Source organism: Hemitrygon akajei, chromosome 11, assembly GCF_048418815.1.
Source record: "Hemitrygon akajei chromosome 11, sHemAka1.3, whole genome shotgun sequence".
In the NCBI taxonomy this organism is placed as follows: Eukaryota; Metazoa; Chordata; class Chondrichthyes; order Myliobatiformes; family Dasyatidae; genus Hemitrygon; species Hemitrygon akajei.
The window spans coordinates 112,831,899-112,856,147 of NC_133134.1; the positions used below are offsets into that span (position 1 = coordinate 112,831,899).

At 44.0% G+C, this 24,249-nt stretch overlaps 2 protein-coding genes across 2 annotated transcripts in view; one reads left to right on the forward strand and one right to left on the reverse strand.

Annotated features, from left to right (window-relative positions):
• npepl1 (aminopeptidase like 1) overlaps positions 1 to 11,614 on the forward strand; it is a 28,053-nt gene extending 16,439 nt beyond the window's left edge. The window contains exons 4-12 of the mRNA XM_073061525.1: positions 508 to 597; positions 2,467 to 2,548; positions 2,728 to 2,870; positions 3,854 to 3,931; positions 8,074 to 8,174; positions 8,631 to 8,754; positions 9,661 to 9,837; positions 10,285 to 10,395; positions 10,942 to 11,614. Of these exons, the coding sequence (XP_072917626.1) occupies positions 508 to 597; positions 2,467 to 2,548; positions 2,728 to 2,870; positions 3,854 to 3,931; positions 8,074 to 8,174; positions 8,631 to 8,754; positions 9,661 to 9,837; positions 10,285 to 10,395; positions 10,942 to 11,109 (1,074 nt within the window). The 3' untranslated portion in view covers positions 11,110 to 11,614. The remainder of the gene's footprint in view (positions 1 to 507; positions 598 to 2,466; positions 2,549 to 2,727; positions 2,871 to 3,853; positions 3,932 to 8,073; positions 8,175 to 8,630; positions 8,755 to 9,660; positions 9,838 to 10,284; positions 10,396 to 10,941) is intronic.
• A 409-nt stretch (positions 11,615 to 12,023) lies between these two features.
• LOC140736375 (piezo-type mechanosensitive ion channel component 2) overlaps positions 12,024 to 24,249 on the reverse strand; it is a 232,857-nt gene continuing 220,631 nt past the window's right edge. The window contains exons 45-47 of the mRNA XM_073062358.1: positions 15,813 to 15,892; positions 14,337 to 14,565; positions 12,024 to 14,029 (exon numbers count right to left, since the gene is read on the reverse strand). Of these exons, the coding sequence (XP_072918459.1) occupies positions 13,777 to 14,029; positions 14,337 to 14,565; positions 15,813 to 15,892 (562 nt within the window). The 3' untranslated portion in view covers positions 12,024 to 13,776. The remainder of the gene's footprint in view (positions 14,030 to 14,336; positions 14,566 to 15,812; positions 15,893 to 24,249) is intronic.

The following is a 24,249-nucleotide window of genomic DNA, read 5'->3' on the forward strand; positions in this document are numbered from 1 at the left end:
ATGAAAGCTATTTATGGATAGCTGGATCAATGCAGCCTGATAGCTTTTCAGGACAGTCTATCTTGAATCTATACTTCATATTTTCCTCCACTCCAAAACTTTACATCGACAGGTTCAGACAAGATAGTTTAACTTGCTTTTAACCTTGTAGAGTTACCATGGATAGTGTGCTCTCCTGCGCTGGGAAAATAAGGACCAATAAATTATGAATGACGACTTTTAGTGATTTAGAAATTATCATATTAGAATCAGTAATTTTGCCTCTCCAATCCTAATTGGTGTGAGCAGTAGTTGTAATCCTACGGCAGACTCCTGGTGTTTCTTTGATGACCTCTCCCTGGCACACTTGCAGCCAGAGGCAGTACGGATGTCACTTGCTCTCGATGGTGTTGATGTAATGCTGGGTGTTTCTAGGGAAGAATGCAAGTGGTAGGTGCAGAGCGGTGGGCTGAGCAGACAGCTTTGATCAGTGGGATTGAAGATGTACACATTCTCCTTTACTTACAGTGTCTAGAGAATGCAGCAGATGGAATCCGGCTGGCGGCCCGAATTGTGGATACGCCTTGTAATGAAATGAACACGGATACTTTTCTCGAGGTGAGTGCCCAGTGGTTGATTCCAGTGACCTGGATGTGAGAAACACTCACATCCAAGTTGCAAGCTGGAACCTGTATAGACCTTGGACCATGTGATGTGAAAGGTTGTTGAAGCAGGGCAGGTCAGAGGCATAAAAATACCAACCAGTCATCTGCTTAAAGGTGTGAATGATCCCCTCTCATTCCTAGACTGTCTAACTGGGTGGAGAACGTTCATGGCAACTGAAAATTAAGTACTGTTGTTTTATACAGCCTTTCACCTTTGCCTGCTGTGCCCACCCACTGTGCCACCTCTGTGCCCACCCACAGCTCTGGCACTCGTTTGGCATCTGTCCCACATCCCTCTCACACACTCCGCCCTCATAATTCCCAGCATCCTTTGCTCCTACAGGATTTACACATTTCCCCTCTGCTCCACGTTGACAAGTACAGTATCTAAGACTTTTGCCCGGTACTGTATCTTATTTTATGTGGAGGTACAGTGCGGGACAGGCCCTCCTGGCCTTTCAAGCCATGCCACCTAGCAAACTAACGATTTAACCCGTAGCCTAATCTCTGGATAACTTACAATGACCAATTAACCTACTAGCCTAGTGGTCCCCAACCACTGGGCCGCAAGGGTATGATTTGTCGACATGAAACGATATGAGTCAGCTGCACCTTTCCTCATTCCCTGTCACGCCCACTGTTGAACTTGAACGCACGCGAGGTCATTACGATACCCTGGCTCCAGGGATCACTGATTGGCTTTGGGTAACCGGCCACCCCACGCGGCCGGCGAGAAGTGCCGTTGCTACTGGCCTGGAGTGCAGACAGATGGGCGCCGCTTGTAAACCTGTTTAGCACACCGAATATTCGTGGGGAACCCGGTGCTAAAATATTTGCAGATGACCTAATTTGGGCTTAGGGTTTTGTAAGTAGCAGAGCAGCTACCTCACTGCGATCTACTGAAAGTCATCCCTCTAGCCAAACTTTTGTCGGCCGATAGATCTTACCTACCTACAAGGGGGGTGGGTATGCGCCCTGTCGCACTCCTCGCTCAGTCGGTCGCTCTCTCCGGACTGCGACCGCCGTGGCCCTGGTATGGGGACCTCCAGCCCTTACCTTGTCCTCTCACTGGTGTGTTGCAATAATTTTATATGTTCATACGAGGAAAATATGTGCTGTGTGTTTAATATCCAAATGTTACCTAAAATGTTATGATGCTGTTGACTTATAAGTGAGTTACAATTGACTTATCACTTGTTCATGTGAGGAATATATTCACTGTGTGTTTAATATTAAATTCATTAGATAAACCTGTTTAGAAATGAAATTGAGTGTGTTAGCCACTTATAAGTGACTTATAGTTGACTTATCACCTATATTCTGGTCATGATTAACACCCACCCCCCCACCCCCCCGTTGGCCGGTCCACAAGAATATTGTCAATATTAAACCAGTCCGCGGTGCCAGAAAGGTTGGTGATCCCTGTACTAGCCGGTACATCTTTGGGCTGCTGGAGGAAATCCGTGTGCACAGGAAAAGAAACATACATACTTGCTTACAGAAGACACTGGGATTGAATTCCGAACTCTGACGTGCTGAGCTGTTATTGCGCTAATTGCTACAAAACTGTGGACCCCACTTTTAAACTTTCGAAACTCCTTCGCTTTTAAAGAGATCTGTTGATCAATTAGAATATGGTAGTCTGGCATGCTTTCTTGGTCTTTAGTTCACATTCTTCTTCTGAAATCTAACCTCTCACACAGCTGGGTTTGAATATTAGACCTCTAGAGCTCCTGACGGTTCCATGTCAAGTGATATTTGCAAGGCTATCAACAGAGCTTTTTAACTGAGATTTTATTCACTCAAATATTTCATTTTTCAGGAAATTAAAATGGTTGGGAATGCACTAGGAATTGTTCCCACCATTATTCGTGACGAGGAGTTGAAAAAACAAGGATTTGGAGGTAGGTGTGTACTACTGTATCTTGTGTCCAGGATGAGATGCTTTATGCACGGCTGATTCTAGCAATGTACAAAACACCTCTGACACATTAAGTAGTGTTTTCAATATACGTTGCAATGTGCGTTCCTAATACAGTTGACATGTGGTTACCTGAACCCACTTCTGTTTCATCATTTCTAGGCATATATGGTGTTGGGAAGGCAGCAATGAATCCTCCGGCACTTGCAGTTCTCAGTTATTTACCAGAGGGCGCCACACAGACGATTGCCTGGGTGGGCAAAGGCATTGTGTATGACACAGGAGGCCTGAGCATTAAAGGAAAGGTAGGAATATCATTGTGACAGGGAATAGGGGCCAAGTTCTATACATCAAGACATGATTTCTATTTGTCATTGGTGTATCATTCCTAATCGCATTAATATTATTCCTGGGAGAAATGGTACATGAAGGGCCTGCTTACTTCATGTTGGCAGTGCTCTGCTGAAGTCTAACTCCTCACTCAGCAGGGTTTGAATACTTGATCTTGAATAGCCGTGATTGTTGCATTGTCAAGCTGTGCATTTACCAGTCCACAAACAGAACCTGTTTCATTCAGTGTAGTACTTCATTTTGTAAGGAATTAAAATGGTGCCTCATATTGATCCAGCATGTACACTGCTGATTTTGTTTCTTACACAGGTGTCCAAAGCTCAGCTGGATAACAGCAGTAAAAGTATGCCTGATCCAACCTTGAACTGAGTGCACTATTCCTTTAAAGATTTCTTCTTAAGAGGAGCCCCACATCAGGCATTATGGGCAGTGGTCCAATTCAGGTTTCCTGGTGAAGGAATAATCAAATTTCTGATACTTTCTGTGCTGTGTGCACCCTTGATTCTTCTTTGCTGCAATTTATTCAGTGTAGGAAAATCTCAAACAGTATATAAACTTGCAACTGTACGGTGCTTTCCTTTTAAGTACAGATTATATGTAGACCTCAAACAGATATAGGGCTTTGCTGTCCATCATGCAGTTTCCTGGGTGAGGTGATCCTCTCTCCCATTGCCTGCTGCAGCCAGAAAAGAGGCTCACCAAGGGGAATGTTGCAACTGATAGTTGTCTGTCCTTGCTAAAATGTTACTACGTTATGGTAACTTGACATTGGCCACAACAACAGAGTACAAGGTGGATAGGAAAGATTTGGAGGGAGTTGGGCCAAGCATCAATAACTTGAACTGATTTAGATGGTCATTTTGATTGGCAAGAACCAGTTGGGCTGAGAGGCTTGTTTCTGAATCTGACTCTGCTATTATTTTGCACTTTTTACTAGACCACCATGCCAGGAATGAAGAGAGACTGTGGAGGAGCAGCTGCTATTCTTGGAGCTTTCAAGGCAGCAGTGAAACAGGTGAGTCCTTCAGAGGTTATAGCCAAAATTCTTAGGCTTTAACAGTAATATTACTGAAGCAAAATTGGTCTTCCTTTGTCCCTCATTACAGCCTATTGACTAGCGTGGCATTTGCCTCTTGCCTACATTCTGTTTCCTACCTCAACAGCAACGTCAGTGTAAAGTCTAAAGCAAGACTCATTCTAACAGCAGAGAACTTGGAGGAATAAGATGTGCTGGACTTTGGTGTTCATTTGAAACCCAATATCCAATTTAGCCTTGTGTAAATAATTTTAGTCCACTACTCCCATCAACTTATTCCACATAATTGCTGAATTAATAAAATCAGGCTAGTTTGGAAGGAAAATCCAGGAAATTCCACCTCAAGTAATTGAGACGAGTTCAGGAGGTTGCATTGGTCCTGATGAATGCCACAGGGTGTGTTTGTCAGCATTGCTGAATGGCCTAATTCGGCTCCTGTGTCTTGTGGTCAATTCACACTGTGCTAGTCTTCTGTAGTGTGAAGGTGATCTCTGTTTCCCTTCAGTCATCCTTAGAGTTGCCAACATAGCAACAGTTGTCTTACAGAGGTTCCAGAACCCAGACTTGGAAGTCATTGACTTGAATTGTTAATATGATTTCTCTGTTCGCAGATGCCATCTGACCTGCTGTAAATCTCCAGCAGTTTCTGCTTTTTTCCAGAACACAAACAGAAGTTTCTCTTTGAATGCCACAGAACATTTTTCAGACACCATCCCTGATTTTTTTTCTTGGCATTCTGAAATTAAAAATGATTTCTGGAGATGTATTTGAATTGATTGTCTTTGTTAAATACTTGCATTTGGTGTGTGCATCAACTGGTCAGAGAGGATACAACATTGATGCTGCTTTTTACAGAAGTCATGAAGAATAGTTCAAGTTTTAAGTTTATTGTCATCCGACTGTACACGTTACAACCAAGTGAAACCACAGTGTACCCCCAAAACATATCACACATAGCATATAAAACAATATCTGTGCACGGCACAGATAAATAGTAAACAGCTTGCTGAGCTAGTTACGAGTCCTCGGTAGTGGCACAGTATTGTTACACAATATGGCAATCCTAGCCCTGATGCTCCTGTACCTCCTTTCAGATGGTAGTGTCATAGAATCATAGGAAGTACAGCACAGAAGCAGACCCTTTTGGCCCATCTAGTCTGTACTGAACTATTTAAGCTGCCTACTCCCATCGACCCTCGTCCGGACCATAGTCCTCCATGACCTATCCAAACTTCTCTTAAACACTGAAATCGAGCTCGCATGCACCACTTATGCTAGCAGCACTTTCCACCTTTCATACTTAACCCATGATCTCTAGATGAAATCCCACCCAAACAATGGAAGAAGCCTGCTTGCATTTGCCCTATCTATACCACTCATAATTTTGTATACCTCTATCAAATCTCCCCTAATCTTCTACATTCCAGGAAATAAAATCCTAACCAATTTAAACTTTCCTTATAACTCAGGTCAGGAGCCTGCAACATTCTTGTAATTTTTTTTCTGTACTCTTGCAACCTTATTTACATCTTTCCTGTAGGTCGGTGACCAAAACTGCGCGCAATATTCCAAAGTAGGCCTCAACAATGTCTTATACAACTTCAACACAGCATCCCAGCTCCTGTATTCTGCACCTTGATTTATGAAGGCCATTGTGCCTAAAGTTTTCTTTATAACTGTATCTACTTGTACTGCTACATTCAATGAATTATGGGCCTGTGTTCCCAGATCCCTTTGTTCTACCACAATCCTCAGTGTCCTTCTGTTCACTGTGTAAGACCTACCCTGGTTGGTCCTACTAAAGTGTAAAACGTGTCTGCATTAAATCCCATCTGCTGTTTTTCAGCTAATATTTGCAGCTGGTCCAGATCCCACTGCAAGCTCTGATAGTCTTCCTCACTGTCCACTACACTCCCAATCTTCATTCGCAAATCTGCTGATCCAGTTAGCGACATTATCATCCAGATCGTTGATATAGATGACAAGCAATATTGGACCTAGCACCAGTCTCTGTGGTACTCCACTAGTCACAGGCCTCCAGTCAGAGAGACGACCATCTACTACCGCTCTCTGGCTTCTCCCACAAAGCTGATGTCTAATCCAATTTACTGCCTCAGCTTGAATGCCAAGAGACTAAACATTCTTGACCAACCTCCCATTAAGAGCCTTGTCAAATGCTTTTCTAAAATTCATATAGACAACATCCACTGCTTTGCTTTCATCATCTTTCTTGGAAACTTCCTTAAAAAGCTCTGTAAGATTAATTAGACATGACCAGGTACACACAAGGCCATGTTGACTATCCTTAATCAGTCCATGTCTATCCAAATGCTCATATCCGGTCCCTTAGAATACCTTTCAATAACTTTCCCACTACTGATGTCAGCCTATAATTTTCTAGTTTATTTTTAGAGCCATTCTTAAATAGCGGAACAACATTAGTTATCCTCCAATGCCCCGGTACCTCAACAGTCGCTTAGGATGATTTAAATATCTCTGCTAGGGCCCCTTCAGTTTCTGCATTTGCTTCCCACAGGGTCTGAGGGAACACCTTGTCAGGTCCTGGGTATTTATCCGTCCTGATTTGCCTCCTCTGTAATCTGTATGGGGTCCATGACCTGACTGCTGCTTTGCATCCTTCTGTGGATTCTCTGTCCGTTTCTCGAGTAAATACAGATGCAAAGAATCCATTTAATATCTCCTCCATCTCTTTTGGCTCCACGTGTAGAATACCATTCTGATCTTCCAGAGGATCATTTTAGTTTCTTGTAATCCTTTTGCTCTTAACATATCTGTAGAATCCCTTAGGATTTTCCTTTACCTTGTCTGATAGAGTAACCTTGTGCCTTCTTTTAGTCCTCCTGATTTCTTTCTTGAGTGTTATCCTGCATTTCTTATACTCTAGTAGCTCATTTGTGTACCTGCCTATACCTGCTATGCACCTCCTTTTTTCCCCTTTAATTAGGGCTTTAGTATCTCTTGAAAACCAAGGTTCCCTACACCTGTTATCTTTATCTTTTACTCTGACAGACGTTTAAGCTTTGTAATCTGAAAATTTCACTTTTCAATGCCTCTCACTTACCAGGTATACCTTTGCCAAATCCTTTCTGATACCATCAAATTGGCCTTTCTCCAGTTTAGAATCTTGACCATGGATTAAAGAGATTGTGGGTTGGTAGGGATCCTCAACAATGTTTTGGGCCCTTTATCTACAATGCTCCCAGTAGATGTCACAAATGGGGAGAGTGAGACACCGGTGGTTTTTGCTATCCTCAGTAGGGTCTTGCAGCTTCTGTAGCACTCAATGATGCAGCCAGACAGGGCGCTCTCGATGGGGTTTATGTATCATGTGCTTGTCAATCTCACGTCACAGGCGTTTACAGTATAATCTTGCTGCTAGTGTAGATTATTTTGGTACTGGAGATGAATAATTGTAGTAGTGAACAATTTGAATTATTCTTTTAAAACTTGCAATCCAATCGTGCTGTCCACTTTACTTGACATTGTGTACTTTGAATTTGTACACTCAATCCTGTCCTTTGGAGCTAAGTTTCTGGTATTTCAAGCCTTCAGTTACAGGAAGTTACTTCGAATAGTTCTAACATTGTGGATTTGTGGGTTGCACGGTAAGATAGTGGTTAGCACAACACTTTACTGTACAGGCAACCCAGGTTTGTTATCTGCCATTGCCTGTAGGGAGTTTGTACATTCTCCCTGTGACTGCCTGGATTTCCTCCGGGTACTCCGGTTTCGTCCCACAGTTCAAAGATGTACTGGTTGGTAGGTTGGTCATTGTAACTTGCCCTGTGATTAGGCTAGGATTAAATTGGGGCTTTGCTGGGTGGTGCGGCTTGAAGGGTGGGAAGGTCTGATTCACACTATGTCAGTAAATAGAAAATAAATTATACGGTGCTTTCAGTGGGATTAATGTGCTAAATAAGCAATCTACTGGAGAAACTCAGTGGGTTGAGCAGCAACTACGGAAGGAAAAGGAATTGTCAATGTTTCAGGTCAAAACTGTACATCAGGACTGAGTGGATTTGCGAGGTGATGAGAGTAAAGATAATGTGCTTTGCATTGAATGGCGCAGTGACAGTAAGATGTCCTGTTTGTTGTTTCAGGGTTTTAAGGACAATCTGCATGCTGTGTTCTGCCTGGCTGAGAATTCTGTTGGACCTCAAGCAACCAGACCCGACGATATACATCAGATGTACTCTGGAAAGTAAGCCATACGTTATAGCGCAAACCTTTGTTGGCAGTGGGCTCAGTGCAGTATAAATATACACAAAAATCACAAACTGCTGGAAGTGTGGTTCATTGTTGAAAGGCGTGGGTAGGTGTGTGTCATTGTCCGACAGTGTGCGGCACATGGGTGTGTCATTGTTGGATGGCTGGGTATTGCTCAGTGTGGTTGAATGACTGTAAACCTATAGAACAATGATGGATCATACAGTGCAGATAAGATGTCTTGGCTTCTGTTCTTCATTTGTAGCCTGCAGTTTTAACACCTCTTAACTATGAGAAGCTTTAATATGCTTAGGGACTGAGTATCCTCACTCTAGGCAGCATATCAGGGTTACCATTTGTTTTTTGTGTTTGTTTTTGCCAGTTCTGCTTTAACATTGTTGAATGAACGCTTCCTTTGTTTATATAATTACCTAAGTTGCCTTTGATACAGGACAGTTGAAATCAACAATACTGATGCTGAGGGCCGCTTGGTACTGGCGGATGGAGTTGCTTACGCATCCAAGGATTTGGGAGCAGATATCATCCTTGACATGGCAACTCTGACAGGAGCTCAGGCACGTGCTGTCTTTTCAATGTTTATGTCTCTGGTAATACCGGCACTTACCGTCCTTCCCTCACTGCTCCTGCTGAGAACAGTTAGCTCAGAGCTGCGAAAGATGAGTGAACCAAATGGGCTCTGTCTGATCTCTGATCACTGGTTTCCTGGTTCTGTAACTGAGACTAGATGTTTTAAATCCAGATTTTTATGTTGAGGGAATTGGCTCTATCAGCAGAGTCCTGCAAGAGGGGGTTGACTGTGGAGAAACAGGTGTACCTGAAGGAGCACACCACTAGATCTTAGCAGTCCGTGAGTAGTATTGAAATCCTCTTATCCCCACTCCCCCCACATCCCTGTTTCCCTCTCTGCCTCTCGTTCTTGCTGAGAGCCATAACCCTTGCTAGAGTACAACCATTCTTGTCGGGTTATCTCCTCCAGCACCTTGAACTGCTGCTATTCTTCCCCTGGACGAGGTTCTGTCTGTGGATTGTTTAACTGTTAAACACCGACACATCCACCCACTAAATGGGTTCAGCGGTTTTGCTTTTGGTCATCCCTATGCCCAGGCAAGCTGCATGCAGTTGAGGGGAGTTCAACACTAACGCTGGAGGCTTTACATGTAGAGCAGACCAGAGGTCAAATCCACCTTGCATGATATCACTATATCCGCAGCACTTGCTTATACCCCGTGTGACTTCGACTCTTTCACACACTCAGCAACTTCTGTATCACCCACTCCTGCTGCATTTGCTAACTTATTCTCTCAAACTGTGACTACGTGTGTGCACATATGAACACACAATACTGTATCAATTTTTTGATCAAGAGACAATGACACAGGTGATCTATATGTTTGATGGTGGGCTCGGTACACCTAATTTATCAGAGTATGGTACGATTTGAACTTCTGCTGTCTCTGCAGGGTATCTGTACAGGGAAGTACCATGCTGCTGTCCTGTGCAATACTGAGGAGTGGGAGATGGCCTGTGTTAAAGCTGGCCGGAACAGTGGAGATCTCGTCCACCCTCTCGTCTACTGTCCTGAGCTCCACTTCAGTGAGTTCACCTCTGCTGTGGCTGATATGAAGAACTCTGTGGCTGTAAGTGTATGACTCAGGTGTGTGCTCACTGGTCGGAGGCAGTGGGATTGTGCTGTTTTCTCTTGGTTTTATGCCTGATATTGTTTATCTGTCTCTCTGCTGGGCAGTAAACTATTAGATTGTATAAAGGGCTTTTGATGACCATGAAATAGTCAGCAATCTGCTGTCTGAAATGTAATACAACAGTTGTGTAGCAAGTTTAGCTGCCAATTTATATGCAGCAAGCTTTGCCAAACATCACCAGATACTGGGCTGAGAGGTGCCTACTGAGCAGAAAGCTAGGAGAGGGCAGATGGGACTTGCTCGGTGTCACCCTTCAGGTGGAACATTACATTGTCAGTGGAACACTTCCTTGCTACAACACCAGCTGGTAAAGTTACAAAATGGGAATGATAAGACATTTGCCTTGAGATTTCAGTTCCAATCTTCGTATTTCCTCTCTGGCAGGATCGTGACAATGCTCAAAGTTCCTGTGCTGGTCTTTTTATCGGGGCCCACATTGGATTTGACTGGCCCGGCGTGTGGGTCCATGTGGACATTGCAAGCCCCGTGCACGCAGTGAGTACATGGAACAGCTTCAGCAGCACACAGGATCTGAGTGGGGGCAGGTGTAGTTGGAGGTGAGGGAGATTGTATGCAGGAGCAGGGACAACGTCTTATGGTAAAACAATGTTAAACCCCATCTACTGGCAAATCTGTAATGGCACAACACACTGAGCACAGTTGACTGTAGGCAAGTTGGAGATTAAAAAAAAAGTCATTTTAATGTTTAAATGCTACCATTATGATTGTTTCACTAATCCTCATTTCTTTACGCACTTCTGGTAACATTGATCCCTTCACCACAATTAGCAAAACAGTAGAGTTTTTAAATGATCATACAGCAATTTGTTACTCATCCTTGTTTCTCTGATAATGTAGAATTTTTTCTCCTTTATTTGTGCGTTTTCTTTGTACTGCCATGCACGCTGCTTGTCTTATGTGTATCTCTGCTGCTGATTCATTGTGCATTTGTTAAATCCAAAGACTTGTGCCGACCCCCCTCACCCCAGATAATTGATGAGTAGACTGTGTGGGATAGTGAGCTGTTCATTCTCTCTGCAGGGGGAGCGTGCGACAGGCTTTGGCGTTGCCTTCCTGCTGGCCCTGTTTGGTCGGGCTTCCAAAGACACCCTGCTGAATCTTGTGTCTCCGCTGGGCGCCAATGCAGACACTCACCTGGTGCCAAATGAGAGTGACGGCAGCTTGTCCAAGCGCAGGCGGCTGGTATAAAGGAAGTAAAGCTTTCTACGTGGTCATGTCATTGATGTATCTGCACCAGTCAATTGACTGCCCACCCATCCAGGTATAACAGATCTCATGCATCACTAGCTGCCCTGCTTTTTATCCCCTGACAGTTTGCATGTCATCATGAGGGAGTGTACAAGCACTATTAGCGAGAAGGACAGACCTTGTACTCTTTCACCAATCTGAAAGAACAAGGTTTAAGCCCTCCAGTTGAGGTGGAGCCCGTACAAAATGCATAATCTTCTCCTCCCCACCACTTCACTCTGACGTGTGGTAATGAACATGAATTCCACTAAGAAAAAGGCTGCCATGAACCAACTAAGAGAGTAGGCACTTACTGTATGTCCCCGACCAAACTGAGAGACCACCTCCAATGAAGCTGAGAGCTGTTGTACCAAATGACTCTATTCGGTTATAGAACATTCTCTGTTTGATCAAACGCAATATTCAGATTGAAATACCTGATCTTATTAAAATGTTTTGCACAATTTTACTGCTGTTAGCTACTTATTACTGTATGTATATCTTTTTTTCCCCTTGTAGATTTCATTTGGAGCATCCTGTCTCATTAATCTGAACTGTAGGCTCAATAATCAGTAAATAGATTTAAGGATTTACTTGTACCCTAAAGCAGCAAGTTCTGTGTCAGACACTCACAGGGTAGGGGGAAGAGATTCAGAAGAGATTAACTTCCTTGTTCATCTTGTGGCAGAAATAGGCTACCTTGGGATTCCTTTTCTTCAGACCAAATAAAGCCCATTGTACCTACTCAGCATTTTCTTATACCCCACCTTGTTCTTCCAAACTGGACAATGTTAAAAACCTGCAGAGAGACCAACACAGAACCCATCTTAAAATAAGTAACAGTTTCAAGGTTTATTTATAGAAATGTAAGGTGTGCTGATGGCATAGAAACAGGAAATAGTTATTTACTACATGTCTGTGCAGCCATTTAATGAAATAATAATCTGTAGACATTCCCTTTTCCTGTATTCCAAAGTACTGACAATTTTAACCTCTGTTGCAAAGCAGAAGTACTCTCTTTCCCTCCATCAGTCTGAAGCACCAGCCTGCTCAATGTGCAAGGTCTCTAAAAGTGCTAGGTTATGGAACCACAGCAATCTGTGAACATGGGGTATCACTCCAGAATAAACCTCATCGGGAAGTCCCACTGGAAAGGAGAAAGAGGTGCATGTGTGACCCTTGCTGCTAGTTTTCCCACGTACAGGCAGTCCCCGGGTTATGAACGAGTTCTGTTCCTGAGTCCATCTTGAAGTCGGATTTGTATGTAAGTCGGAACAGGTACATCCGGTATTATTTAGTGTCAGTTAGTCAAACGTTTGTCTTAGTATATAGTATATATTTTACCTTTCTGTGCATATAAAACACTTAAGTGTATGTATTTCAATAATTAAACCACTGCATTGCTTAGTAATAATTGTAGCTTTCATCGGGGCAGGGCCTTTCACATGCTCCATTATTCTCACTTTATCCTTTAAAATTGTTCCGATCGTTGACCGACTGTAGCCTAACGCTTTTCCAACGACCGATGATGTTTCACCTCTTTCCGATTGCTTTATTATTTCCACTTTATTTTCAATTGTGATCGTTTTCCGCCAACAGAACAGAAACACTGTGGGCGGCGGGTCCCAAGCTCCGCTGCGTCCTAAAGTCCACCGCACTGAGACAGGTTAAATGGGATAACCGGGGGCGGTGCTGACGGGAAAAGTGGGGGGAGGGGGTCAAGGTGAATCTAAGAAAAATTTAAGCCAAATACAAAGTTAGACCGTGTCTCAATGGTAACAGCTTAAAGTGGACGGCATTGTGATCCGACTTAAAATGGCGGACGGTGTTCTCCTTTCTCGGTTCGTAAGTCAGTTGTTGGTAACGTGGGGACTGCCTGTACAGCTGCTGTATATGTTTACAGGATGTGCCTGCTGTTCCTTTAATTGCACCCAGCTGTGACAGGAAGATCTGGAGTAAATCCCATTCTTTTGCACCGTAAAACTGAATTCACCGCCATAATTACAATGCAGGTAAAGTAAGTTTCTCATAGAGATGCTGGAACCTGTTTGAGGTGGCAAGGCAGATGAGTCAGCTTCTATGCCAAAGTACTCTTGCCCTTTATCAATTGACATCCAATGCACCACGAGTCAGACAGTATCAGTGTCGAGCAGCTACACAATTTGAGTGCTCAGCAGCAAATGGTGAGTTGCTGACAGAGGAAAGGCGTTTAAACCGGGGAAGGAGGAGGATGAACTGTTGCCAAACCATTAATCTTATTTATAGCTGTCTTTTCCTGTTATTTCTGAGGTGTAGGTTCTTGAAATGCAAGGTAGCACTGACTATAAAACTGTACAATGCCTGAGACCAGAGTCATCTGAGAGGTAATGTTCTTTCTGGCAGCAACTGAGTTGACCTATACTGCAGACGCTAGTTCCTGCCCACTTATGGAGCAGGTGCCACCTCTGGGGCATATATGACAAACAAAAGGTTCAATCTAGTGCATTCTGAAGCCAGCAAACATGCAAATTTTCTTTCATTTGTGGCATTGTAACAAAGAGTTTGAAGGAACCCAGGACTGTATAAAGTTCCCTCTATGTAATCGGCCCTTTTCTGAGTGTCCAAACAGTTCAGCTCAGCCTGAATCAGTCAATGCTGTTTCTCCCGGGTCCACTTGATCATGGTCTCAGGAGATCGGTAAAGGAAAATGAGTTTGGCAAAGAGTTGTTCTTCCAGTTCCAACTCCCCCATCTCACGGACCAGGAAGATGTCAGTGCAGAGCTTCAAGATTCGATCGGGGTTGGGTAGCTCTTCAAACATAATGGAGCGGGAAATGCCATTGAAGAACTCACGGACAAACTTCCCAATGACAAGCACAACAGACATATACAGACCAATGATTCTGTCAGAAAAAAGGGAAACATTAGTCAGTTTGTTGACCACAATACATCATTAATCATAATAATCTAAGTAGCAGCATAAACAAAATGCTGGAGGAACTCTGCAGGTCTGGCAAATAGACAGTGGGCATTTCAGGTTAAGGTATGAGGGGATAGCAAGTATCATGAGGGGTCGCTGGGACAGGAGCTGGTTTTGTACCTATGCCTTCCAGCAGAGGTGTAACCTGCTCTTTATTTTGCTGCAATGGCACGCATTGTTCAAACAGGTATCTTGTTTCCAGCTAGGAGTGAGGAATGGAAATCACTTACCCATATCCAGCCAGGAAGCCCAGACTGGAAGGGCTGACTTTATCGTTGAAGATGATGAGTTCCATGTTGCTGCAACCCTGGCTTGCACAGTGGGGGCTCCATTCTTTGATCTTCCACCACTTAACTTTGGTGTATGAGGTGTTGCCTTGCCCTGGTTCCTCTTCCAACTGCAGAGAGATATTCCTGTAGAAGGCAAGGTTGTCCTGGTTATTTCTAGAAGCACGTGTACCTGTTATGAAAGCAAAGCACACATGTACATTAGAATTCTACAGAGTTGTTTATTTAAGGTTGTGTTCATTATTTACCATAAAAAAAATTCTGCATGGTTAACCCCTACAACTTTGTGTGCAACTAATTGGGTGGGCTCTCAGTTGATGACCAACTTACTCCAATAGAGGTGTTACTTGAAGATCTGAATCTGTGGAAGACTGGCTGTACACTCTGGCAGTGGGGCAAGGATCCTATTTCCCACAAACTCTTTAAACTTACCCAGTTCATTGGGAAATGTATTATAACAATGTGCACTCATCTGACAATAAAAGCTTACCCATGCCTGATAGTTGGAATTTTGCTGCTCCGGCACACTCAGGAACAAACAAGTAGAAGGATTTTTAATCTGTGCATTACCCATGCTATCTGTAGGTGTTGGATGACCTGTCCTGGGCCCAGCGTGTAAATGCAATCACTAGGAAGTTGTACATGCATCTTTATTTTCTTAAAAATATAAGAGGTTCGTCTTATCACCAAACTCTATTAACAAACTTCTACAAGATGTACTGACTGGTTGCATCATGGGTCTGGTACTGCAGTTTGAATGGACAGGACTACAAGAAGCTGCACAGAGAAGGGGACTCAGTTTGATAGATCATGAGCACATCCTGCCCACCATCGAAAGTACATTGAAGCAATACCTCATGTCAAAGGTAACATCTATCATCAAGATTTCCCCATTATCCAGGCCATACTATCTTTTCATAGCCAGTATCCCATTTCCTGCATTTCCTTTACATTTACTTGGATCCCTGGGAAATGTATTATAAAAATGTATGGACAGGAGGTAGAGAAGCCTTTTGTCCCACACTATCAGGTTCAAGAACAGTTAATTCCCTGTTCTTGAACCAACCTGCACAACTCTAATTACTACCTCAGTATAGCAACGCTTTGCACTACAGTTTTATTATTATTACATTTGTGTTCTTTCTTGTATAATTTTCTATAATTTGCTGTTTACTTTTCATTGTGTAGTTACATATCCGATGTTACGCGCTGTGCTGCTGAGTAAGTAAGTTTTTCATTGCACCAGTGCATACAACAAAAAACTTGATGTTGATCATCGCAACTGCTGGTGCGATTGTCCTGGTGAGCAGGTTCACCTGGTGCAACAACACTCCTGTGTACTTGAAAGAGAGAAGAAAACCTCTCTGTCACTCTGTGTCACTCACATGGTTGAGGTCAATTGTTAGACATTATGCTCACCTAATCGCAGACGATAAGCTGGTTTGGCTTCAGTCTCGTGCGTTGCTCGAATGTACTTTGGGAGTAATCCCTGAATTACCCTAATTTGAAAGAGAATGCTTGTCAGTGTTTATCTTCAATGTTGTAAATAAAAATAGATTAAGGCCAAATTAAACAGTGGATTAGAGTTACTGGGCAAAACTCACTGATTTATATGGAGGTGGGAATAGCAGGGTAGTGTGAGTAAGAAAGGGGAAGTGTGAAAGTCTAATTGAGAGGAGAAAAGGTGAGGGGAAGGGGTGGGTGACAAGGTGATACAAAGGAAGAGAGGGGAAGTGAAAGATATCAGAACTGGAAAGGGTGACTGCTGAAAGAAAGACATGGAGACAAATTTGAGGCTGGGTATCCTGAGCAGAAATAGACGGCACTGAGGAAGGAGAGAGTATGGGGCTTTGGGGCTTGAGGAAGCAGAGCAAGAGGGCAGGGGACTAGATGGGACTATGTCTGAGCAAGACAGGTGGGGTATTTGAAATCAAGGGTCAATGCTAAGATGATCAAGAGGAAAGGAAAGTGCATCCTTATCGGAAAAAAATATCCACAGAGTCTTCCCAGAGTGGATAAGGTTTTGTAAGTCCTCTGGTTGACTACTTTTAACAGACCAATCTATTCCTCTATTTGTCTCTTGAATTCACTGTACAGGTGACAACTCAGCACTGGGCATTTCTGTGAGAACAGGCCAACTGGTCTTTGCATGTCCAAACTAGGCAGCAATCTGTGCCCCTTCTCCCTAGAATCACCTGAACATTTCCTAGATCATTTTCCCCTCAAAATGTCACATTCCACATTTCCTCATCCTCTTTCCTGTAATCCTTCTGGACCTACTTCAGTTTCCTGTTTCCTCTCATTACTGCTCTCCTTCCACAGCTGACCATACATGTGAACAAATGAACAGTGATAAATCCATGGCATTGTGAGTGATAGGCTTGTAACCTATCAGTAACCTTGTAATCAAGAATTTATTTATCACTGCCTTTTTAAAAAAAATCTCCGCATCTTCTTGAGGAAGAGTTATAAAGACTCATAGCCCCGAAACCAAAAATTTGCCTCACTTCTGTTTTATTCTTAATCTAAGAGTCCAGTTTTACATTCTTCCATGAGGAATCATCCTCTCCATAACCAGCTTATTAGAATCCTTCAGCATCTATCATGGTTAAATTATGTCTCTTTCAAACTCCAGCAGACACAAAACCTCCATGTATAATCTGTCCTCATGCGACTACCACCCATTTTGTGCATCATAGGGTCACTGAGGACTACAGCATAGAAGCAAATGGTTTGGTTTTCTGTCTAGACATATCTACCCTGCACTCACACCGTAGCCCTCCATACCTCTTCCATCCATGTAGCTATCCAAACTTCTCTTAAATGTTCTCTTAAAAACCCTAAGGTTCCAATTTGAACTTGCATCTAGTACTTCTGCTGGCAGCTCCTTCTGCACTCACACTTACTCTGAGTGAAATTCCCCCTCAGTTTACCTTTAAGTATTTTATCTTTTCCTAAGCTTATGGCCACTAGTTGTATTCTTATTCAACCTGAGGGAGGTAATGCTTGCATGTATTTACCCTGTCTATACCCCTTATAATTTTGTATACTGTACCTCTAAGATATGCCCTCATTCTGTCGTACTCCAGGGAATAAATTACTGACCTATTCAACCTTTCCCTATAACTCAGATCCCCAACTTTTAGCAGCATCCGTGTAAATTTTCACTGCACTCTCCTATTTATTAATATTTTTCCTGTAGGTAAGTGAGCAGAACTGCGCACAATACTCCAAATTCAGCCTCACTAACATCTTAAATGTAAAACAGAACAGCATAGTACAAGACATGTGGTCTATGATGTGCTGACCTTTTAACCTACTCGAAGGTCAATCTAACCCTTCCCTCCATAGAACCATAGAACACTACAGCACAGTACAGGCCCTTCAGCCCTCCATGTTGTGCCGACCCATATAATCCTTTAAAAAAAGTACTAAACCCACACTACCCCATAACCCTCCATTTTTCTTTTATCCATGTGCCTGTCCAAGAGGCTCTTAAATACCCCTAATGTTTTAGCCTCCACCACCATCCCTGGCAAGTCATTCCAGGCACTCACAACCATCTGTGTAAAAAACTTACTCCTGATGTCTCCCCTAAACTTCCCTCCCTTAATTTTGTACATATGCCCTCTGATGTTTGCTGTTGGTGACCTGCCAAGCAGGCACTGACTAGCCACCCTATCTATGCCTCTCATAACCTTGTAGACCTCTATCAAGTCCCCTCTCATTCTTCTACGCTCCAAAGAGAAAAGTCCCAGCTCTGCTAACCTTGCTTCATATGACTTGTTCTCCAAACCAGGCAACATCCTGGTAAATCTCCTCTGCATCCTCTCCATAGCTTCCACATCCTTCCTATAATGAGGTGACCAGAATTGAACACAATACTCTAAGTGCGGTCTCACCAGAGATTTGTAGAGTTGCAACGTGACCTCTCTACTCTTGAACTCAATCCCCCTGTTAGTGAAACCATAGGCCTTCTTAACTACCCTATCAACCTGTGCAGCGACCTTGAGGGATGTATTGATTTGAACCCCAAGGTCCCTTTGTTCATCCACACTCTTAAGTAATTGACTATTAATCCTGTACTCAGCCTTCTGGTTTGTCCTTCCAAAATGCATCACCTCACACTTGTCCAGATTGAACTCAATCTGCCATTTTTCTGCCCAACTCTGCAGCCTGTCTATATCCTCTTGTAACCTTCGACAACCTACAGCTCCATCCACAACTCCTCCAATCTTTGTATCATCCACAAACTTACTCACCCATCCTTCTACCTCTACATCCAGGTCATTTATAAAAATCACAAATAGCAGGGGTCCCAGGACAGATCCCTGCAGCACTCCACTTGTCACCAACCTCCAGGCAGAATACTTCCACAACTACCTTCTGCTTTCTTCCTTTAAGCCAATTTTTTGTCCAAACAACCAAGGTTCCACTTATCCCATGCCTCATGACTTTCTGGATGAGTCTCATGAGGGACCTTGTCAAATGCTTTGCTAAAGTCCATGCAGACCACATCCACTGCCCTACCCTCATCAATTTCTTTTGTTACCTCTTCAAAAAACTCAATCAGGCTCGTGAGGCACGATCTTCCCTTCACAAAGCCATGTTGACTATCCATAAGTAGACTGTACTTCTCCAAATTCTCGTAGATACTATGCTTAAGAATCCTTTGCAGTAGTTTGCAGATCACCGATGTAAGACTCACCAGTCTATAGTTCCCAGATTTCTCCCTATTACCTTTTTTAAACAAGGGAACTACATTTGCTATTCTCCAGTCCTCCGGCACTTCTCCTGCAGCCAAAGAGGATTCAAAGATCGTAGCTAATGCTCCTGCGATCTCTTCTCAATTCCACAACAACCTGGAGTGTATCATTTCCGGCCCTGGGGATTTATCAATCTTAATGTTTTTAAGAAGATCCAGCACTTCTTGTTCCTTAATCTCCACATTGTCCAGCACACAGGCCCGCTCTACTTTGACTTCATCCTGATCAAGATCCTTTTCACTTGTGAATACTGAAGCAAAGTATTCATTTAGGACCTCCCCAACCTCCTCCTCTTCCTGGCACATGTTGCCCTCTTATCCTTAAGTGGTCCCACCTTCGTTCTCGTCATCTTACTATTCTTCACATACACATATAACACCTTGGGGTTCTCCTTAATCCTACATGCCAAGGCCTTCTCATGCCCCCTTCGAGCTCTCCTAAGTCCTTTCTTTAGCTCCTTCCTGGCTACCCTATATTTCTCATAAGCCCCTCCTACTTCCTGCTTCTTATATCTAACATATGCTTCCTTTTTCCTCTTGACGAGTTGCCTCACATGTTTCGTCAGCCACGGTTCCCTTTTCCTACCATTTTTTCCTTGCCTCAGTGGGACAAACCTATCCTGAACCCAGCTCAAGTGGTCCCTAAACTTCTCCCACATTACTTCTGTGCTTTCCCCTTTGAACATCTGTTTCCAATTTACTCCTGATAGTTCCTGCCTCATCCCTTCAAAGTTAGCCCTTCCTCAGTTAAGCACTTTACCATTTTGTCTGATTTTATCCGTTTCCATAGCTATGCTGAAGCTAAGGGAGTTGTGGTCACTCTCACCAAAATGCTCCCCCACCAAGAGGTCTGTCACCTGACCAGGTTCATTACCCAGAACTAGATCCAGTATAGCCTCTCCTCTCGTTGGCCAGTCCACATACTGCGTCAGGAATCCTTGAACACACCTGACAAATTCAGCCCCATCTATCCCCCTTGCACTCGGGAGGTGTCAGTCAATATGAGGGAAGTTGAAATCACCTATAACTACTATCCTGTATTTCCTGCACCATTCTAATATCTGCCTGCTTATCTGCTCCTCGGTGTCCCGAGGGCTATTTGGGGGCCTATAGACTACTCCCAGCACATTGATTGATCCCTTCCTATTTCTGACTTACACCCAGACTGACTCCGTGGACACTCCTTCTGCAGCGTCTTCCCTTTCTATAGCTGTGATACTATCCCTGACCAGCAATGCCACTCCCCCCACTTTTCTACCTCCCATCCTATTCCTTTTAAAACACCTGAACCCCGGGACCTGCATCATCCAATCCTGCCCTTCCTCCAACCAAGTTTCAGTAATGGCCACAACATCGTAGTTCCACATACTAATCCACGTTCATCCTCCTTGTTCCTAATAATCCTGGCATTGAAATAGATACATTTCAACCCCTTTAACTGGCTACAATTATGTTTTGTCCCCTGCCTGTCCTTCCTCATCAACTCAGAACTCTTAGCATCATGCCCTTGTCCTTCTACCTTAATCCCTGCACTCACATTCTGATTCCCATCCCCCTGCCAAACTAGTTTAAACCCTCCCCAACAGCTCTATCAAACCTGCCCGCCAGGATATTGGTCCCCCTGGGATTCAAGTGCAACCCATCCTTTTTGTACGGGTCACACCCGCCCCAAAAGAGGTCCCAATGATCCAGAAATCTGAATCCCTGTCCCCTGCTCCAATCCTTCAGTCACGCATTTATCCTCCACCTCATTCTATTCCTATTCTCACTGTCGCGTGGCACAGGCAATAATCCCGAGATTACTACCTTTGAGGTCCTGCTTTTTAACTTCCTTCCTAACAGGACTTCTTCCCTTTTCCTACCAATGTCATTGGTACCAATATGTACCATGACCTCTGGCTATTCTCCCTCCCACCGCAGGATATCTTGGATGCGATCAGAAACATTCCGGACCCTGGTACCTGGGAGGCAAACTACCATCCGAGTTTCTTTCCTGCGTCCACAGAATCACCTGCCTGAACCCCTGACTATAGAGTCCCCTATTACTACTGCTTTCCTCTTCCATTCGCTACCCTTCTGAGCCACAGGGCCAGACTCTGTGCCAGAGGCATGGCTACTGTCGCTTCCCCCAGGTAGGTTGTCACCCCCAACAGTACTCAAACAGGAGTACTTATTGTCAAGGGGTACTCTGTAGTACCTGACTCTTCCCCTTCCCTCTCCTGACTGTGACCCATTTCTCTGTCCCCTGTGGCCCCGGTGTGACCACCTGTCTGTAACTCCTCTCTATCACCTCCTCACTCTCCCTGACCAGACGAAGTTCATCGAGCTGCAGCTGCAGTTCCCTAACACAGTCCCTTAGGAGTTGCATCTTGATACACTGGGTGCAGATGTGGCCGTCCAGGGTGCTGGGAGACTCTAGGACCTCCCACATCTGACACTGACCACAGAAAACTGGCCTCATACACATACTACCTCCTTTTGCAATCATCAACGGCCTCACCTCGTCCCGTTACCGCTGAAGCCCGTGGAGCCAAAGCCCTTTCACTCTGCTGCCCGCTCACTCCACTCTAAAATGACTCCCCTCCCCTCCTGAATAGTTCGCCATTTCTCTTTCATCCATGTGCCTATCTTTTAAATGTCCCTAATGTATCTGCCTCTACAAGACCAAAGGCAGTGCATCCCGCACACCCACCGCTTTCTGTGTTTTTAAAAATAATCCATCTCTTGACATCCCCACGAAACTCCCCTCCAATCACCTGCAAATTATGACTCATATTAGTCATTTCTGCACTGGGGAAAAAGATGCTGGCTGTCCACTTCATCAATGCCTCTTATCAAGTCACCTCTCATCCTTTTTAATTCTAAAGGGAAAAAGCATACTGTGCTCAGTGTTTCCTCGTAAGACGTGCTCTCTAATCCAGGCAGCATCCTGGTAAATCTTGTCTGGTTCCTTGTAATGAGAGGATCAGAACTGAACACAATACTCTAAGTGTGATCTAACCAAAATTTTATAGAGCTGCAACATTATCTCGCAGCTCTAGAGCTCAATCCCCTGACTAATAAAGGCCAGTGTATCATATGCCTTCTTAACGACCCTATCAACTTGTGTGATAACGTTGAGGGATCTGTTGATGTGGACTCCACACTGCAAAGAATCCTGCCACTAACCCGGTACTCTGCCTTCAAGTTCAACCTTGTAAAATGTATCACTTCATACTTTTCTGGATTGAACTTCTGCCACTTCTTTGACCAGTTCTCCTATCAATGTCCTGTTGTAACCTACAACATCTCTCAATGCTATCTATCCCAACAACCTTATACAAATTCAATATAACATCCCAATTCCTGTACTTTTATGCCCTGATTTATGAAGGTCAATGTGCCGGAAGCTCTTTTTATGACTATCTGCCTGTGATGCCTCTTACAAGGAATCATGGATTTGTATTTCCAAGTTCCTTTGTTCCACCATACTTGTACAAGTCTTAACCTGCTTTGTCCTCCCAAAGTGCAACACCTCACACTTTCTGCATTAAATAAAATGTAGCTCATTTTCGGCCTATTTTCCTAACCAGTCCATATTAATTTGCAAGTCAGTCTACTAAATTTGCAGATGCTGGAACTCTTCCGATGCATTTAGATATGGAGACCTGGACTGCTGATGTTGTTTCACTGTTACTCTTTATAACTTGTGTCTTTCAATTCCTGGTTGGCTTTCCTAATTAGTTGCATGCTAGCCTTTCTCCACTCTTGAAGCTTCCATGTGTTCCCAGATCACCATTTTACCATGGGTCCGGAATTCTGTCTCCTTTTCTTCCATCCCAACACTAAAGCCAAATGTCTCAAGCAGCTCTAGGACATAAGGCGGTAAGTAAAACGCAGTTTGACAATTGTTGATGGTGATGATTCAAGTTCAGCTTTGGAGCTAATATTTGGAAATTTACAAGTCTTCTGACAGAAATTGAATATGGGGAAATAACTGAGTTTTGTGAGTTAAGATGGTGAGACGCAAGAAGTGAGTGAATTGGAAAGGGAGACAGAAAAAGATAGAATGAGTGAAAGATGGGTGTAGGAGACAGCTGACCGAGATGGAGTGTAAGAGGGAGAAGGGGCATAGAAGAGTACTGCTGGGGGGACAGCCTACCTGGGGGAAGCAACAGTGGCCGCACCTCTGGCACAGAGTCTGGCCCTGTAGCTCAGAAGGGTAGGGAAAGGAAGAGGAAGGCAGTAGTGATAGGGGACTCGATAGTTACGGGGTCAGATAGGCGATTCTGTGGACGCAATCAGGAGACCCGAATGGTAGTTTGCCTCCCTGGTGCCAGGGTTGGGGTGTTTCTGATCACGTCCACGATATCCTGAAGTGGGAGGGTGAGGAGCCAGAGGTCGTGGTACATATAGGTACCAATGACACAGGTAGGAAAAGGGAAGAGGTCCTGAAAGGAGAATATAGGGAGTTAGGAGGGCAGTTGAGAAGAAGGACCGCAAACGTAGTAATCTCGGGATGACTGGCTGTGCCACGCGACAGTGAGAGTAGGAATGGAATGAGGTGGAGGATAAATGCGTGGCTGAGGGATTGGAGCAGGGGGCAGGGATTCAAGTTTTTGTGAAACTTTCACATTGGGACCTCTTTTAGGCTGTCCCCCCAGCAGTACTCTTCTATGCCCTTCTCCCTCTTACACTCCATCTCGCTCAGCTTACACCCATCTTTCACTCATTCGATCTTTTTCTGTCTCCCTTTCACATTGGGACCTCTTTTGGGGCAGGTGTGACCTGTACAAAAAGGATGGGTTACACTTGAATCCTAGGGGGACCAATATCCTGGCGGGAAGGTTTAATAGAGCCGTTAGGGAGAGTTTAAACTAGTTTGGCAGGGGATGCGAACCGGAATGATGGAGCAGAGGAGAGGGAAAACAGAAATTTATCTAAGGTAGTGAGCAGTAAGGATGTCAGGAAGGACAGGCAGGTGATGGAGCAAATTTGCAGCCATTGGGATGAGTTGCAGTGCAATCAATGCAAAAAGTACCAAATACTGGACTTAAGCTGTTATACTTAAATGCACGCAGTATAAAGAATAAGGAATTTGTAGAATGTCTA